The 20300-nt window shown below is 37.1% G+C and overlaps 1 protein-coding gene across 1 annotated transcript in view; it reads left to right on the top strand.

Annotated features, from left to right (window-relative positions):
• Window positions 1-20300, top strand: part of cct2 (chaperonin containing TCP1, subunit 2 (beta)) — a 41514-nt gene that overhangs the window by 9008 nt on the left and 12206 nt on the right. The window contains exons 2-7 of the mRNA XM_073059688.1: window positions 1491-1565; window positions 10223-10288; window positions 12575-12686; window positions 14214-14290; window positions 16552-16664; window positions 19852-20054. Coding sequence (XP_072915789.1) covers window positions 1491-1565; window positions 10223-10288; window positions 12575-12686; window positions 14214-14290; window positions 16552-16664; window positions 19852-20054 — 646 coding nt within the window. The remainder of the gene's footprint in view (window positions 1-1490; window positions 1566-10222; window positions 10289-12574; window positions 12687-14213; window positions 14291-16551; window positions 16665-19851; window positions 20055-20300) is intronic.

Raw genomic sequence — 20300 nt, 5'->3', positions numbered from 1 at the left:
TTCACTTTTACATGTTTCGTGGAATAATATCTGTAAACCCATTTGTCTGACACAGATCTGCAGAATAGCTTTCATTATTGTGAGGGATAGGAACATGGAGATCTGGTGGAAGCCACCAACGTGGTTGGAAAAAACTAATATTTCTGTGTATATTAATTTCATCTTGTTTGAAAACAAGCTGAATCACGCTAGAGCACACTTGGCTTACATTCTGGACCCTTTGAGTTTCTAGCCACACACGTAACTGACAGTTTGGATTGACTTTGAGTACAGATTAGTAATCCCATTTGTTAGAACTGGGCTGCCCTAGACCTTCCTCTCCTCCCCCCATCTACTTACGCTGTCTTCTCATCTTTTTTCCTCCAGTCCTGATGAAGGGTCTCGCCCAAAACGCTGACTGTTGACTCTTTTCCACAGATGCTGCCTAGTGTGCTGAGTTCCTCCAACGTTTTGGGTGGTTTGCTGCCATAGACCTGTTCAGTTACTGATCCTAATGAGAGAGCCAGATGCTAAATGATTGGGATTTTGGATATAGGATTATCAGACTTTTACTGTTCTGGGGAGCAGGCCAGTTCTGGGTTAGGACAAAGTTACCGTTATGTCAATCATTAGATAAGAGATTCCCAAGACTCAATTCCTAGAGTTACTTACTTGGAAGAGCTGAATGAAATCAACTCACCAGCCAATGCCAGCAGGATTTGGCATTATGTAGCTAGAATTCCCTCCAAACTCTTTAATTTGTATTGATTCTAATTTTCATTCTGATACTCCAGCTGATAACACAGTTTATAAGCAAACACAAGGAAATCTGCAGATGCTGGAAATTCAGACAACACACACAAAATGCTGGTGGAACACAGCAGGCCAGGCAGCATCTATAGGGAGAAGCACTGTCAACGTTTCAGGCCGAGACCCTTCCCTTCTGTCCTGACGAAAGGTCTCGGCCCGAAACATCGACAGTGCTTCTCCCTATAGATGCTGCCTGGCCTGCTGTGTTCCACCAGCATTTTGTGTGTGATGCAGTTTATAATGCAGCTTTAGTACTTTGGTGCTTCAGGAAGTATTCATTTAAAAGAGAAGTAATTAACAAGATTGGCTGCTCCATTGACTTGATTACATCACTGCTGCCATGGAACAGGAGTTTCCTTGTTTTAACTTTTGACAGCAACCACGCCATGCACTGTGGAAAGCTCCTTCAAAGCTAGTAATGAGCGCCATTATTTTGCCCATATGGGTACATTTAAGGCCATATATTTGCATTTTAATTTCTTTAAAAGCTACTTTTCATAGAGATAAAAGAGAAACTTGTTTCGGTGACTCTTGTAGAAACAGATTGTCTAGTCTGGCCAAGCAGTGTTTTGTTGCTGTATGATGTTTTTTAAGATTTCAAATTCCCACAGGTTGATTTGAAGTATTTACATTTGTTGGCATCATTCAAAGAATTATTGGTGATTTGGACAGATTAATTGAATTTATCCCTCTTTTGTCAGGCTTCCATTTCGTTAGCTCCTGTAAACATCTTCAGAGCAGGTGCTGATGAAGAAAAAGCTGAAACAGCCCGTCTGGTAAGTATTTAAAATAATTTTAAATTCCCCATTGTTTGAATGAACTACAATTTTTATTTCCGTGTAAATATTGATATAGCTACAAAAGCATGTTGTTTGGAAAATGTTCTGAATCAGTGCAGAACATAGAACAGTGCAGGCCCTATGGCCGACCCTTTAACCCTACTTCAAGATCAATCTAATCTTTTCCTCTCACGTAGCTCTCCATTTTCCTATTATCCATGTGCCTATCTAAAAGTGTCTTAAATGTCCCTAATGTAACTGCCTCCACCAGTATCCCTGGCAGCGTGTTCCACACACCTACCATTTTGTGTAAAAATCCCTACCTCTGACATCTCCTCCATACTTTCCTCTCAACACCTTAAAGTTATATCCCTCATATTAGCCATCTCTGATCTGGGGAAAAAAATCTCCTGGCTGGTCATTGGATCTTTGCCTCTTCCAATTTGTATACATCTATCAAGTGACCTTTCATCCTTCTCTCCAAAGAGAGAAGCCATAGCTCACTCAACCTATCCTCATCAAACAAGCTTTCTAATCCAGATATCATTCTATTAAATTTCCTTTGCACCCTCTCTAAAGCTTCCATGTCCTTGCTATATTGAAGCGACTAGAACTGTGTGGTCTAACCAAGGTTTTATAAAGCTGCAGCATTACCTCACAACTCTTGAACTCAGTCCCCCACCTACTAAAGTTCACCCATCAACTTGAACTGCAACTTTGAGGTACTTATGAATGTAAACCCCAAGATCCCTCTATTCCACACACTTAAGAATCCTGCCATGAACCCTGTATTCTATCTTCAGGTTGGACTTTACAAAGTGAATCACTTTCCACTTTTCTGGATTGAACTCCCATCTGCCATTTATCAGCCCAGCTCTTGATTCCTATCAATGTCCTGTTGTAACCTACAAATCTCTTCTACACTATCCACAAGCTTTGTGTCATCTGCAAGCTTCCACTTTCTCATCCAAGTAATTTATAAAAATCAGAAGGAGCAGGAGTCCCAGAACAGATCCCTGTAGAACACCACTAGTCATTGACCGTCAGACAGAAATGCTCATCTATAACCACCCCTCTGTCTTCTGTGGACAAACCAATTCTTAATCCATGCAGCCAAGTTCCCTGGATCCCAGGCCTTACGATTTTCTAAATGAGCCTGCCATGGGGAACTTTGTCAAATGCCTCATTCAGGCTTGTGAGGCAAGATCTGCCCAACATAAAGGCACATGGACTATCCTTAATCAGCTTATGCTTCTCCAAATGCTCATAAATCCCGTCACTAAGAATTCTCTCCAATAGTTTGCCCACCACTGATTTAATTCCCAGGATTATCCCTATTACCTTTCTTGAACAAAGGAATAACATTTGCCATTCTCCAATCCTCCAATTCTGTGGCCAATGAGAATGTAAAGATCATGGCCAATGGCAAAGCAATCTCCTTCCTCACTTTCCTTTTTCTTTCTTTTCAAATCTTTTTATTGATTTTGAGAAAAAAACATAAGTAAAATATAAGTACAAAAACATTTGAGAGTACACAATAGATTCATTAATAATCAATTATGTATTAATCAATGTAAAAAGTCTCCCAAACTTATAATATTAATATGAAGGATTTAAAAAGAAAAGCAAAAAAAAAACCCAAAAAGAAGAAGAAAAAAAAAACAATATATAAAAAAAAACAACTAACATGGGCAATTGTTTAATGTTAAATACATACAGTAGTGCCAATGACTCCGAACCTCCATTTATACAATTCAGGATGGTAACAATAAGGTTCAGGATCAGACCATTTAATTCGCATGAAAATGTTGAATAAATGGTCTCCAAGTTTCCTCAAATTTAACTGAGGAGTTAAAGACCACACTTCTAATTTTTTCTAAACTCAAACAGGAAATGGTTTGAGAGAGCCACTGAAATACAGTTGGAGGATTAATTTCTTTCCAGTTCAATAAAATAGATCTTCTAGCCATTAGTGTAACAAATGCAATCATTCGCTGAGATGAAGCAGATAGACACATATTATCTATCATAGGTAGACCAAAGATTGCAGTAAAAGGATGCGGTTGAAGATTAATATTTAAAACTCTTGAAATGATATTAAAAATATCCTTCCAATAGCTTTGTAAACAAGGACAAGACCAAAACATATGGGTCAATGTAGCAATATCAGAATGACATCTATCACAGGTTGGATTAACATAAGAATAAAATCGAGCAAGTTTATTTTTAGACATGTGGGCTCTGTGTACAACCTTGAATTGTATTAGAGCATGTTTAGCACAAATAGAGGATGAGTTTACCAATAATAAATTTTTTTCCCATTGCTCAGTAGATATAGGGCAATGCAATTCTTCCTGCCATTCCTTCTTAATTTTTTCTGATATATCTGGCTGTACCTTCATAATCATATTGTAAATGATAGCTACTAAACCCTTTTGATAAGGATTAAGAGTTAGAATTCTCTCTGTAATGTCCAATGGACATTCTTTCGAAAAAGACTTTAATTCATTATATAAAAAATTTCTAATTTGTAAGTATCTAAAAAAATGGGTTTTAGATAAATTGTATTTGTTAGATAACTGTTCAAAGGACATAATGTTATCATCCAAAAACAGATTACGAAAACATGTTATACCTTTTGTTTTCCATAGGAAAAAAGCTTGATCTATAGATGATGGCCGAAAGAAGTAATTAGATATTATAGGACTTGACAGTATAAACTTATTCAAGCCAAAAGATTTACGAAATTGAAACCAGATTCGTAATGTATACTTAACTATGGGATTAGTTATCTGTTTATTAATTTTGAGTAACGAAAAAGGAAGTGAAGATCCTAAGATTGAGGTCAATGAGAAATCTTGCACAGATTTACATTCCAAATTTACCCATTGTGGGCCAGCTACTGTAGTCAATTCTTGTGTCCAAAATATCAAATACCGTATATTAACTGCCCAATAGTAAAATCTTAGGTTTGGTAAAGCCAAGCCGCCCTCCTTCTTTGGCTTCTGTAAATATTTTTTACCTAATCTAGGATTTTTGTTCTGCCACAAATAGGAAGATATTTTAGAGTCAACCATATCAAAAAAAGATTTAGGGATAAAAATTGGTAATGCTTGAAATAAATATAGAAATTTAGGTAGTATCATCATCTTAATGGCATTAACTCTGCCTACCAAAGACAAAGATAGTGGGGACCATCTATTAGCAAGTTGCTTAATTTGATCTATTAAGGGTAAAAAATTAGTTTTAAACAAATCTTTATGTTTTTTAGTAATTTTATTACCTAAATAGGTAAAATAATCTGTAACGATTCTATATGGTACATGATTATAAATTGGAATATACATATTTAATGGAAAAAGTTCACTCTTATTAAAATTCAATTTATAACCAGAAAAATTACTAAATTGAGCAAGTAAAGAAGAAATAGCAGGAATAGATCTTTCAGGATCAGATATATATAATAACAAATCGTCCGCATATAATGATACCTTATACATCGTCTCTCCACGGGTAATGCCTAAAATATTGGGTGATTCACGAATAGCTATAGCCAAGGGTTCTAAAGCAATATCAAATAATAAAGGGCTCAAAGGACAACCTTGCCTTGTACCGCGAAATAATTGAAAAAAAGGGGATTTTTGATTATTGGTAAAAACCGAAGCTAAAGGTTTATGATATATTAACTTAATCCATGATATAAATTTTGATCTAAAATTAAAATGTTGCAATGTATTGAATAAATATGACCATTCGACTCTATCAAATGCTTTTTCGGCATCCAAAGAGATAATACATTCTGGGATTTTAGATGTAGAGGTATAAACAATATTAATTAATTTTCTAATGTTAAAAGATGAATAGCGATTTTTAATAAATCCGGTCTGATCCTCAGAAATAATCCGAGGTAATATATTTTCTAATCTAATAGCTAAAATTTTACTAAAAATCTTAAAATCCGTATTCAGCAAAGATATAGGTCGATAGGATGCACATTCAGTCGGGTCTTTATCTTTTTTAAGAATTAAAGAAATAGAAGCTTCATAAAAAGATTGTGGTAGTTTACCTATACTTAATGCATCTTTAAAAATTTTACAAAGCCAAGGAGAAAGTATAGAAGAAAAGGATTTTAAAAATTCTACGGAAAAACCATCTGGACCTGAAGCTTTACCCGAGTTCATTGAAAAAATAGCCTTTTCTATTTCAGACTTGGTAATAGGTGTATCCAAAAATACATTATCTTCAACAGTTACTTTTGGAATATTCAATTTCCCTAAAAATTCATTCATAATAGAAGAGTCCTTAGTACATTCTGATTGATATAAGGAATTATAAAAATCTTGAAAGGCTTTATTTATCTCTTTATGGTCAATCGTCAAAGTACCATCTTGTTTACGAATCCTAGTAATTTGTCGCTTATCTGAAGCAATTTTCAATTGATTAGCTAGTAGTTTACCTGACTTATCTCCATATGTATAAAATTGAGCTTTCGATTTAATTAACTGACTTTCAATCGAGGAGGTTAATAGTAAACTATGTTCCATTTGGAGTTCCACTCTTTATAAAGTTCTTTACTAGGAGTTGATGAGTAGATCTTATCAATTGCCTTAATTTTATCAACTAATGTTAATATTTTGGAATTAGTTCGTTTCCTAACTCCAGCAGAATATGAAATAATCTGTCCACGAATATATGCCTTAAAAGTATCCCACAAAATTCCACTAGAGATCTCTGCTGTAGAATTTATTGAGAAAAACAAATCAATTTGCTGTTTAATAAAGTTAATAAAGTCAGAGTCCTGCAAAAGTACAGGATTAAGCCTCCAACTTTTCGTACTAATATATGAATCCGTCACCTTAATAGATAACTTCAAAGGTGCATGATCAGATATGATAATTGAGTCATATTTACAATCCATGACATCTGTAAGTAAATGCTGATCAATGAAAAAGTAATCAATTCTTGAATAACTATGATAGACATGGGAAAAGTATGAAAACTCTTTGTCATTAGGGTGTAAAAAACGCCAAATTTCACAAATAGCTGAATCAATCATAAAGGAATTAATAAGAGAAGCCGATTTATTCGGAAAAATTTGAATGGGCTTGGATCTATCCATCACAGGGTTTAAACAACAATTAAAATCCCCGCCCATTATCAATCTATATTGATTCAGATTGGGAAAGGATGTAAATAAACATTTAAAAAATTCAGGACAATCAGTATTTGGAGCATAAACATTAACTAGAAGAACTTTTTGATTACAAAGTAAACCAGTAATAAGCAAAAATCTACCCTGCGGATCTGAAATTGTTTCATGATGTATAAAAGCAGTAGATGAGTCTATAAAAATAGACACACTTCTCACTTTGGCTTGCGCATTTGAGTGGTACTGTTGGCCCTTCCAGAACCTAAACAAGCGCTGACTATCCATCTTCCTTACATGAGTCTCTTGTATAAAGATAACATTAGCATTCATTCTATGGAATACTTTGAATACTTTTTTCTGTTTGATCGGATGATTTAAACCATTAGTATTCCAAGAAACGAAATTAATAGTCTTAACCATCTTGACAGTATATATTACAGTTAATACATAAGTTCGAAAGAAAAGTGAACTCATGAACCCGGAAGAAGGAAATAAGTTCAAAAGGAAACCGGAAGTCATAGCACTGCAGCCATTTTTGTAGTTTCATATGCGCCCATAAAATAAAACTAAGCGAAAAGCAAGCAAAAAACAAAAAAAGAAAGAAAAATCCCCCTCCCACCACCCTTGAAACCCCAAGAAAAAAGCCAAAAAAGGCAAGCGAGCGAGCTAATACTAAAACTACCCCCATGTCTCAAGACGGCAACTCGAACGTAATAGAGTTAAGAAAATACAAGCAACCCACATTATAAAAAGGGTTAATACTACAAAAGTTAAGATATAAAATTAGTGTTATAAATGTATATAAACAAAAAAGTTAAAAGAAAAGAATTAAAACAATAAATAAAAGTTTCAAACTTTCAAACACATCAAAACAGTTATGACGCTCCAAACACTGGAGTCAGTCGGGAAGAAGAAACGCCATTTTTTTTCCTCAGTCTTAATATTCAGATGTTAAAAGTATAAAAGAAAGCGTATATCGTTTTTTATTTTAAAAAAAGAAAAACAAAAGAGAGACCCTAATTGGTCATTTTTAACGCTAATAGATTAATAATATGAAAAACTATAAAATCAGCATAAACCCAGCAGAAAAAAAAGAAAGCTTTAATCGTATATAAAAAATATATGCAAGCCATATAAAAAAAAAGAAAGGACCCATATATCAAACCATAATAGATCCAAATCTATAGGCTAAATTACACTGATCAGCCCAATAGAATGTCATTGATCCAGGAAACCTTGAGCATCCGCTGGCGATTTAAACAGCCGAACAGTTCCATCTTCCAGGGCGACTCTCAGATGTGCTGGGAATAACAGCGCTTGCTTGTAGCCTTTCTGGTGGAAATTCGACATAACCGATCTGAAAGCCAGCCTAGCCCGTAATACTTCTGGGCTATAGTCCTCCAAGATACGAAACTTGAAATTTTGATGGGTTATCATACCTTTTTTACGAGCCACACGGATCAAGCGATCTTTGATATGAGGGTAGTGTATCCGCAAAATTATGTGCCGCGGCTTCGAACTTGAACTTGCATAAAATCTTGTTACCCGATGTGCTCGATCGATTATTGGGGGGGGATCCAGGACCTCTTTGCCCAGGACATCCACTAGAAATTTAGAGAAGAAAACGGTAAGATCACCGCTTTCAAATCCTTCCGGGATCCCAATTAACCGGAGATTTTGCCTTCGAGAGCGATTTTCCAAATCCGTAATTTTAACTTTATAACGATCCATCTGTTGAGAAGTCGAGGTTTGCTCTTCTTGTATTTTTTCAATCATACGATCTTTCTTACGAGCGGCTTCTTCAAGAGCCAAAATGCTTGCTTGTTGTTTTTGTGATTCCAGTGAAAGTTCCAGAAACTTTTCTTCGAGTGATTTCAAACGATCGTCATACTTCGAAAGCCTTTTGAATAATTTTTCCTCCATCTCTTCAAATTTAGCTTCCACAATCTTCGCAACTGCTTCTAAAGTTACCGATTCTTTCGTCTGTTTCGGTTCTTTTACTTTAGACATTTCAGCAAGTTGAGAATAATTCAAATAGTTTAAAAAGAAGAATTCAGTATATTTAAACCCCTTTAGAATAAGTTTAAGGGGTGTTTGTAGGCTAAAAAACGTAAAAGTTTTGGAGCAAAGCCTAAGTGCGGTTTACTCCATGAGCGCCATCTTGAGTCCCCTCACTTTCCATAGTAGCTTAGGGTATGTTATGTCTGGTCCCAGAGGTTTAATTTAATGATTTTTAAAAATTGATAATTATTGATCTTTGTTCAGAAAATCTTAAAAACTTGTCTGATTCTAGGGCATATGATCTAATGCTTTTCAAAAGTTCTAGCACATCCTCTTCCTTAATGTCACCATATTCCAGGATATCAGCCTGTTATATGCTGACCTTACATTCATCAAGGTCCTTTCACTGGTGAATACTGAAGCAAAGTATTCATTAATGACGCCCACTACCTCTTCAGACTCCAGGCACATTTTCTGTTTTATCCCTGGTCACTTTTACCATCACTTTAGTCATTTACCTATTCTTCATGTACGTGTAGGATGCCTTGGGGTTTTCCTTATTCCTATAGCCAAGGCCTTCTCATGTCCCCCTACTAGATCTCCTAAGTCCATTCTTCAGCTCCTTCCTGGCTACATTGTAACTCTAGAACCAAGTCTGATCCTTGCTTTCTAAACCCTCAGTGTGCTTCTTTCTTTTGACCAGATGTTCAACATCACTTGTCAACAATGGTTCCTTCACCCTACTATATTTACCCTGCCTCAATGGGACTAACCTTTCCAGAACCCCATGCAAGTGCTCCCTAAACATTCTCCACATTTCCATTGTGCACTTGCCTGAGTACATCTGTTACTACTGCATTTTCCTGAGTTCCCACAAAAACAGCATTATAATTCACCCTCCACTAATTAAATACTTTCCCATACCAACTGCTCCTATCCCTGGCCAAGGTTGTGAATTGTGGTCACAGGCTATGGTAAAGGTCAGGGAGTTGAGGTCAATATGTTTAGGATCAATGAGAAAACAGCTGAAAAATTACCAGCAGATTGAATAGACTTTTCAATAAGTAATCTTACCAATAGTTTATGTCTGAGAGTTTGCTGTGATACTGTTATTTATTGATGGATTTTTATTAATTTTTAGTTGATAATTATTCAGAAAATCTTAAAAAATGTTTTGATTGGAGAGCATATGGTCTGGTAAGAACATTGATTCAAAGTACACTGTGATTATGAATTAGCAAAAGTTTAGAACATGGGTTACTTAAATAATAATATTTCATGACTAATTTGATACCTAAGTAATCTTCCCTTCTTTCCTGTATTGTTAGGCCATCACATCACAGAATGTTTTCCTTCACAAGTATTTTGAAAGCAGTAGTTTTGTAACTTGGGGGTTGAGGTAGAATTGCTCAAACTTGAAGTCTTTGGCTTTCTCTTGTGGTAAAGTATAACATCATTTAAGTTACTGCCGTGCGTTTAACATAATGTACACTATTTGTTTCAGTCTTCCTTTGTTGGTGCCATTGCAGTTGGAGATTTGGTTAAAAGTACTTTGGGACCAAAAGGCATGGTAAGTTTATCAGCATTTAGGCTTTCTACAAAATTTAAGGAGCTTAATGTAGCTTTTATGTACTTTGTAATTTATAAATTTCTTCAGATCATGTGCTTTAAAATACTATTATTACTACAAACCCCATTTCCAGAAAAGTTGGGATATTTTCCAAAATCCAATAAAAACAAAAATCTGTAATATGTTAATTCACGTGAACCTTTATTAAACTGACAAAAGTACAAAGAAAAGATTTTCAATAGTTTTACTTTACTGACCAACTTAATTGTATTTTGTAAATATACACAAATTTAGAATTTGATGGCTGCAACACACTCAAAGTTGGGACAGAGTTAAAATAAGATTGAAAAGTGCACAGAATATTCAATAACACCGGTTTGGAAGACTCCACATTAAGAAGGCTGATTGGTAGCAGGTGAGGTATCATGACTGGGTATAAAAGTAGCGTCCATCAAAGGCTCAGTCTTTGCAAGCAAGGATGGGTCGTGGCTCACCCCTTTGTGCCAAAATTCGTAAGAGAATTGTTAGTCAGTTCAAAAGGAACATTCATGGATTGCAGAGAATTTAGGTCTTTCAACATCTACAGTACATAATATTGTGAAAAGATTCAGAGAATTCAGAGACATCTCAGTGCGTAAAGGGTAAGGTCGGAAACCACTGTTGAATGCGCGTGATCTTCGGGCCCTCAGGCGGCACTGCCTAAGAAACCGTCATGTTACTGTGACAATTATAGCCACCTGGGCTCGGGAGTACTTCGGAAAACCATTGTCACTTAGCACAGTTTGTCGCTGCATCCAGAAATGCAACTTGAAACTGTATTGCGCAAGGAGGAAGCCATACATCAACTCTATGCAGAAACGCCAGCGAGTTCTCTGGGCCCGAGCTCATCTCAGATGGACCAAAAGACTGTGGAACTGTGTGCTGTGGTCAGATGAGTCTACATTTCAGCTAGTTTTCGGAAAAAACGGGCGTCGAGTTCTCCGTGCCAAAGATGAAAACGACCATCCTGATTGTTATCAGCGAAAGGTGCAAAAGCCAGCATCTGTGATGGTATGGGGGTGCATCAGTGCCCACGGCATGGGTGAGTTGCATGTATGTGAAGGTACCATTGACACTGAGGTGTATATTAGGAAAATAGAGAGACATATGTTGCCATCAAGGCGACATTTCTTCCCGGGACGTCCATGCTTATTTCAGCAGGACAATGCCAGACCACATTCTGCATGGGCTACAACAGCGTGGCTTTGTAGACACCATGCATGTGCTTGACTGGCCTGCTGCCAGTCCAGATCTATCTCCTATTGAAAATGTGTGGCGCATCATGAAGAAGAGAATCACAACGGAGACCACGGACTGTTGAACAGCTGAAGTAACATAGAAAATAGGTGCAGGAGTAGACCATTCGGCCCTTCGAGCCTGCACCACCATTCAGTATGATCATGGCTGATCATCCAACTCAGAACCCTGTACCTGCTTTCTCTCCATACCCTCTGATCCCTTTAGTCACAAGGGCCATATCTAACTTCCTCTTAAATATAGCCAGTGAACCAGCCTCAACTGTTTCCTGTGGTAGAGAATTCCACAGATTCACCACTCTCTGTGTGAAGAAGTTTTTCCTCATCTCGGTCCTAAAAGGCTTCCCCTTTATCCTTAAACTGTGACCCCCCCCTCGTTCTGGACTTCCCCAACATCGGAAACAATCTTCCTGCATCTAGCCTGTCCAATCCCTTTAGAATTTTATATGTTTCAATAAGATGCCCCCTATCTTCTAAATTCCAGTGAGTATAAACCTAGTTGATCCAGTCTTTCTTTATATGAAAGTCCTGCCATCCCAGGAATCAATCTGGTGAACAGTCTTATATCAAGCAAGAATGGACAAAATTTCCAATTACAAATCTACAATTAGTATCCTCAGTTCCAAAACGATTAAAAAGTGTTATTAAAAGGAAAGGTGATGTAACACAATGGAAAACATGCCTCTGTCCCAACTTTTGTTGAGTGTGTTGCAGCCATCAAATTCTAAATTTGTGTATATTTACAAAATACAATTAAGTTGGTCAGTAAAATTGTTGAAAATCTTTTCTTTGTACTTTTGTCAGTTAAATAAAGGTTCACATGAATTAACATATCACAGATTTTTGATTTTATTGCATTTTGGAAAATATCTCAACTTTTCTGGAAATGAGGTTTGTAGATTAATAACAAATTTTGGAGATTATTGGAGATAATTCTGTTTTGATTGTTCCATAACAAGCTTTTGTGCTAAAAGATAAATATTTGTTCTAGGATAAGATACTGGTGAGTGGGGCAAGGGACAGTTCTGTGACAGTGACCAACGATGGAGCAACAATTCTTAAAGCCATTGGTGTTGATAACCCAGCTGCTCGAATTCTGGTTGGTGAGTAGGTCCTTTTTTACATAAAGTTTAAACAAACCTTAAACTTATTTTTAGAGATGATTTTTATAGATCATTTACATAGTTCTATTTAGCTGTCTGCATTTATTTTTTTCTTTGAATAAAATGAATTAATCAGGCTTATTATCTGACATACATTATCTCATGACATTTGTTTTGTTACAGCAGTAGAATGCTAAATGTAAAAAGATTACTGTGTTTTAATAAATGGTGCAAAGAGGAATGAAGAGGTAGTGTTCATGGATTGTTCAGAGTTCTGATGGAAGGGAAGAAGAAACTGTTGTTAGACTTTGAGTGCATTTTCAGTATCCTGTACCTCTTCCCTAATGGTAGGTATGAAAAGAGGGCATAGCCTAAATGCCGGTGCTTGCTGTCCTCAATGGATGGATGCCACCTTGCTGTCCTCAATGGTTAAGAGGCTGGTGTCCATGACGAAGCTGGCTGAGTCTACGTGCCTTACAATCTTGTGCATTAGAGCCTCCGTAGCAGGTGTTGATGCAGAATGCTGTCCATGGTTACGCCTGTAGTAATTTGCTAGATACTTTACCATACCAAATCTCCTCAAACTGCTAATGAAGTATAGCACACATACACACACAGAATGCTGGAAGAGCTTGTCAGATCAGGCAGCAGCTGTGGAAATGAATAAACAGTCGACGTTTCTGGCCAAGACCCTTTATCAGACTGGATTTCCAGCATCCGCAGAATCTCTTGTGTTAATAAAGTATAGCCACTGATGTGCCACTTTCTTAATTGCATCAACATGTTAGGCCCTAGATAGTGCCTATGAGATGTTGGCACCCCAGGAGCTTAAAGCTGCTCATCCTTTCTACTGCTGACTTATCAATGGAAAACCTATCTCTTTTCTCTTGACTTCTACTTCCTGAAGTCCACAATCGACTCCTTGGTCTTGCTGATTGACTTTGAGTGTAAGGTTGTTGTTGAGACACCTCTTAATCAGTCGATGTATCTCTCTTTACTCCTCATCACCATCTATGATTCTGCCAACGATAGCAGTGTCATTGGTAAATTTATAGATGGCCGTTTGAGCTGTCCCTAGCAACACGGTCATTAGTATCAAGAGAGTAAAGCAGTGGGCTAAGCACTCATCCTTGAGGTGCACCTGTGCTGATTTTCAGTGAGGAGGAGATGTTGTTTGCTAGTTTTAAAGTTTCCTCAGCTTACATGCTTTGTCACTATATGCAAAATAGATTTGAGAGGTTTCTTCAAGAAATTTTGTCAAGTTTTATTTTGAAGCAGTGACATAATGAAGAACACTGCAAAGTAATTAGCCTCAGTGCAGAATATACACTTTTGGGGCAGCATATGGTATTTCAGGGATTCAGTGTTCAGAATATTGTGTGAAATCAATTAATTCTATCAGATATGTAACTTTTTGTGTAGTTGATTGGGCGATATCTGCTGATAGAGAAAAAAAGCTATTGTAATTTTGCTGCTTGTTTATTTTTTGAGAATAACTTTATGATTGACATGTGCTCTCACCAATAGAGCTTTCAAAGGTACAAGATGAGGAAGTTGGAGATGGAACAACATCAGTGACAGTATTGGCAGCCGAACTATTGAGAGTAAGTGGCATTCTTTCAGTTTGTTTAGTTGCAAATGTTACTAAAACATAGGAAAGAAGCATGGATTTCCCCCTCTGCACATTTACATTTACCCTTGTATCAGTTTACATTCTTGGGGTATCTGGGTGAATGTGCAAATCCAAACTTCGAGTTGGATCAACTGAATTTTAAAACTCAAAAGTCATCTAGGAATTCTCTGCCAGTTGCAGAACACCAAGGGAAGTATTTATTAATTTAGATTTAAACCCATGCAATTTTTGAATCTTCTGTGTATTTTTAAATTCAATTGATACATTATGACATGGTAGTGTAGCGGTTGGTAGAATGTTTTACATTACCAATTGTAGGATTGGGGTTCAGTTCCTGCAGCTGTCTAAAGAGTTTGTGCCTTCTCCTCTTGACAGTGTGAGTTTCCACCAGGTGCTGCAGCTTCCTCCCACATTCCAAAGATGTACGAGTTACTTTTAGTGAGTTATGGGCATGCTATGCTAGCATCAGAAACATGATGACATTTGTGGGCTGCCCCCAGCACATTTCAGACTGTTGCTCATTAATGCAAAACAATGCATTTAATTGTATGCTTCAATGCACATGTGACAAATAAAGCTAATCTATAAATAGTTCATGGATGTTTTTGGATGGCTTCAGCCAACTGTTTCAGGACAGTGGTTGAACAAGCTGTTAACTTTTTTAGGTGTTTTGCGACCAGTTGATATCATTATACAGTCAACCTTCACTAATCTGGTAATCCAGTTCCTTCGATAATCCAGCACTGATTTCACATTTTCCGAGCAACTGTAATTTCAAATTACCTGGGCCACCGTACCAATCTGCTGCGCATTGTTTTGCTTGCACTAGATCTGTTCACGTGTTGGCACACTCTTGTAAGCACAGACAGGCGATTCCTGCTTGTTTTCCTGCATTTATTAATATCATTTATGTGAGGTGCAGCAGCCCAGCACCCACCAGCAGCGGGGGAGCTGGAGCATGCTGGGTTGGTCTGCCTTCTCGCCCACCTGCCGGCAGTCACGCACCGCCCTCCAGTGTTGTCCAGCCAGCACTCTGTTCTCTTCTGCCTACGACCTCAGATCAGACATGGTGACCCACTGAATTTAAGCATATTACTAAGCGGAGGAAAAGAAACTAACGAGGATTCCTTCAGTAACTGCAAGTGAAGAGCCCAGCGCTGAATCCCCGGTCGCGTGAAATGTGGCGTATACAAGACCTCCTGTCTCCGACTTCTGCTTCTGCTCACCCAGATGTGCTGCCACCAACATCAACAGTTTTTGAAGAAACTGTTGCGCCAGTTTCAGCACCAGTTCCTGATGCCTCACTCATTTTTCAAGATGAAGATGTTGTTGATCCTGACAACCCCACACTTGCAGACTGTAACTTTGCCTGAAGGTATATTAAACGTCTCACTTTAGAAGCGGAAGTGCTCAACTGTTCTGCACAAGTTAATTCCTGTACATTTACTTGTACCCTTTATTTTATCTGTGCCTGTACAGTATATTACTTTATTAAAATTTCACTTGCTACTCATTTAATATTTCTGTTTCATTATTATCTAACGTGTAATGATTTACATGATATTTTAAAGGTATGATGAGGTGGTTAGCTATTACTTAATGTGATCCCTCTGTAATTCGGCATTTTCACTAATCCGGCACTCCTCAGGTCCCAATGGTGCCGGATTATAGAAGGTCGACCTGTATTGTAGAAGAACCTGTAGTTGTGCAGGTCTTTTTACATGGGATGGCTTCTCCCTTCAGGTTTCAGGGACACCTTTTGGTGGCTTAATTGCTAGTGATTCTGTACAATTTTGCTTAACTTTGTTTATCCCGGGTGGGAGGGGTAATGAATGTTCTGTTCTTGATATTATGACAAATTATTTTTGTGCCAAATGTTGAATATAGGTAAATTCTATATTAATACATAATGTTACTTTTTTATGATACTTGTCACACAATACATAAAATATCATTAATGCTTTGAGGTTATTGTATTTTTTAAATGGAGTTGCTAAAACAACAAGTTATCTACCTTCAGTACTTTGAGATAAAGGAACAGAATATTTTGCAAAATGAACATAGAGCTGGCATCTAAAGTATTTAAAAAATATACCATAATAATTTTGAGATAACTATTCATTTTTACTATCATATTTGAGTATAATAATCATTATACACAGCCTATCTATATTTTGTGTCTTGTTACGGTGTTTGCTAACCATTGTTGATAGAGGTTATTTTGATTTTCAGGAAGCAGAATTGCTTATTGCAAGAAAACTTCATCCTCAGACAATCATTGCAGGCTGGAGGAAAGCAACCCAAGCAGCAAGAGAAGCCTTGAAAAAGGCAGCAGTGGATCATGGGTAAGTTTATTTTGCACTTTTGTGTGTTTTATGAAAAACTATTTGAGTTATCTTCAGATTCAACATGGTATATGCTATTGCCTGAAATTGTCTTGGATCTTTAGGCCAGATATGTCAAGTTTGAGATTTTGGAATCCATTGAAGAATACTTGCTCCAGAAATTATGTCCAGGCCTTTGAAGACCAACTCCTGTCTTCTTGGACTGTGCATGGAAAATTCTTAGCAAGTTCTTATTTTTCAAAAAAATTGGTCAAATCAAACTGCCCATAATTAGCATAAATTCTTCATAAATGGGGATTTATTTGTTATCGACTGCATTGTAATTGACTATTTTGGCTCCATTATCTCAAGTAGAATATTTAGCCTCAGATAAATCGAACTGCAGGTGTTTCTTTTTCCCAACTGGTTCCTTGATACAATATTCCATGCAGATCAGTAGCATGGTGTAGTTGATTATATCTCCAGGTTTGTGTGTGCATTTGTATATGGGACAAATGTCAAGTGCTTTTTCAACCATCTAGGTTGATTTTGTAGTTAATTCAGAAGTGGAATTGCGTTTCTGCTGTAATGAATTCTTCTGGAATTGTGTCTTTGGTGTGAGCAGGAGCAGTTTGAGTTCTTGCATTATTATGTTGATATTAAGTTCTGGTTATGTGTATTTAAGCCAGAGAGACTTAACTATGAAGAAAGTAAAATAACCATTGGCTTAAAAGAGGGGAAAAAATTGCATTTATATATTGCCTGAACTTGAATATTCTAATACTTATGAATTTAAAGTTTAAATCACAAAGGAACACTATATTTAATAATGGAATTAAGTTAAAGTATATTAACAAGTGTGGACTAAAATGGGAAGGAAATTGAATAGTTCTGCTTCAAATGATGGCTGGTAAGAATTAAAACGTGCTCTTTTGACATGATTCGTGATGAAGTAATCTAAAAGAAAGCAAGTTGTGCAAAAGGAGCATCTCCAGATCTGGGACCTTATTGTAGGCCATGATTTTGTACAAAAAAGCAGTTACACAATGAAGAAGTAAAAAAAAAGATTGATGTGATTGGAAGATAATATTAATGTGTTTGATTCCAACAAATCTATTTGGGAGTGACCCATATGTTGTAAACACACATAAGACATTTTGATGTATTATATTAAGAATTGCAAATCTCAAAGGTGTCTCTTTATAGAATGCAGTGGCAAGTTTTAGTATACTGAATTAGATCATTCAGTCTATTCTGCCTGTGATAAATATTTACCACAACAAAGGTGAAGAATTTTTTACCATATTCAGCCAGAAATGCTCGTGGATAGTCTCTCTTAGGGTACTGTTGATAGTTTCCGCCACTGCAGAAACCAGTCTTCGGCTAATTTACTTGCTGGTACATGATGGCTAGAAATGGCTAAGGACATTGGATATAGTAAAGGCTGTCAGTCCGGATAGCATGCTGACTGTAGTCCAAATCTAGCCACAGCTACAGTCAAACTATTTTGGTCCATTTACAGTACCAACACCTGTTTGACCTTTTAGTAAGTTCTCCAGATGTGTCCTGTTCACAAAGAGCAGGACAAAATCAATTGAGGGAAGTAGACCATAAAACCGAGGAGCAGAATTAAGCCATTCAGCTCATTGAATCTGCTCCATCATTCCATCATGGCTAATTATTTCCATCAACCCCATTCTCCCACCTTCGCCACGTAACCTTTGACACCTGATTAATCTAGAACCTATCAACCTCTGCCTTAAATGTACTCAATAACTTACACACAGCTGTCTGTGGCAAAGAATTCCACAGATTCACCACCCTTTGGCTGAAGATATTTTTCCTCATCTCTGAATGGATGCCCATCAATTCTGAGGCTATGTCCTCTGGTCCTAGACTCCCCCACCATAGAAAGCATCCTCTCCATATCCATTCTATCCAGAACTTTCAAAATTTGAAAAGTTTCAGTGAAATCTCCACTCACTCTTCTATACTCCAGTGAGTTTCAGCCCAGAGCCATCAAGTGCTCCACACTTGTTAACCCTTTGATTCCTAGAATCATTCTTGTGAACATCCACTGGACTATCTTCAATGGCTGCACATCCTAGATAACAGACCCAAAACTGTTCACAATACTCCCAAGTGCAATCTGACCAATGCCTAAGCATTATATCCTTGCTTTTGTATTCTAGTCCTCTCAAATTGAATGCTAACATTGCATTTGCTTGCCTTATCACCAACTCAACCTGCAAGCTAACCTTTAGGGAATCCTGCAGAAAGACTCCCATGTCCCTTTGCCTGATCAATCTATTCAATCTCTAGCATAGTGCTGAATGTTGTAAGCAACATTATTGACAAGTACAACTTATCCAGAAGCTGCATGCTACTACTTACTGATCAGAGACGTGGTTCAAATAGGGATTTAATTGCTGATTTGAGAATGACTGTTCTTGACATTTAGACAGAATTGACTGAGTATACTTTCAGAGGACTCTGGTAAAATAGAGGTCAGTGGGCATCTAGGGGGAAGAACTGCAATGTTTAGAGAAATACTCTTCTTAAAAAAAAAATGTTGGTTGTTGAAGGTCCTTGATGACATCTGCTGGACTCCTAGCTCAACCATATTCAGCTGCTGCTTTAATGGAACTGTTGCCTATGTATTCACAGATTTCACAGTATTGCATTCTATTCACAAATACAACATTTATGACCTGGAAAACATTTAGATATTTGTAGGTAGCAAGTAATATTTGAACCTTAAACCACGTGGTATTACTGTTAATATCCTGTGGGAAAAGCTCAACTGAACATAAGCTGGCTGAAAGAACAGGTCAAAATTTGAATATTCTGCAGCATGTGATTCACCAAATATCTTCAAATCTTTCCATATTTAATTGTAAGCTTTTGCTTGCCAGGAATAGTGTAGCTCCAACACCACTGAAGTTTGACTCTATCCAGGTCAAAGCAGCTCACCAGAATGGTATTCTGCCCATCAGCCTAAACATTAATTTCCTGCATCTTTGTTGCATCAGAGTCTCATCGTTGTACAAACGGGTGCAAAAATATTTAGTTCATTCGCCTACTACTCCACGTTGGGCTCCCTTCTTTATTATTGTGTATTCTTATATAGGCTTATCCTGTAGTCCTAGTCCTGTGTTTGTATGTAATTCTAAAAGTTAATAACAACTGCCTTTCTCTCTAATATCAGGGATGATGATGCAAAGTTCTATCAGGATCTAATGAATATTGCCAGAACCACACTGTCATCCAAGCTACTGACACATCATAAAAATCACTTTGCTCGTTTGGCAGTCGAAGCTGTGATGAGACTCAAGGGTTCTGGTAACCTTGAAGCAATTCATGTAATCAAGAAACTTGGAGGGAGCTTAATTGATTCCTATTTGGATGAAGGTAAAAAAAAAAGAATGTTACAAACTTGGATTCAGCTTTTGAACTCTCCAAATCTATAAAATAATGCATGAAATTCAAAGGTTTGAAAGGTACATTGAATGTCAGAGAAATGTATTTAATATACATTCTGAAATACTTTTTCTTTGCAACCATCTATGAAACAGAGGAGTGCCCCCAAAGAATGACAGTTAAATGTTAGAATCCCAAAGTACCCCTCCCCAGCTCATCCCCTCCCCCACCAGCAAA

Source organism: Hemitrygon akajei, chromosome 10, assembly GCF_048418815.1.
Source record: "Hemitrygon akajei chromosome 10, sHemAka1.3, whole genome shotgun sequence".
In the NCBI taxonomy this organism is placed as follows: domain Eukaryota; kingdom Metazoa; phylum Chordata; class Chondrichthyes; order Myliobatiformes; family Dasyatidae; genus Hemitrygon; species Hemitrygon akajei.
Note: the sequence above shows the minus strand (reverse complement) of the source record. Positions and strands in the feature narration are given on the sequence as shown.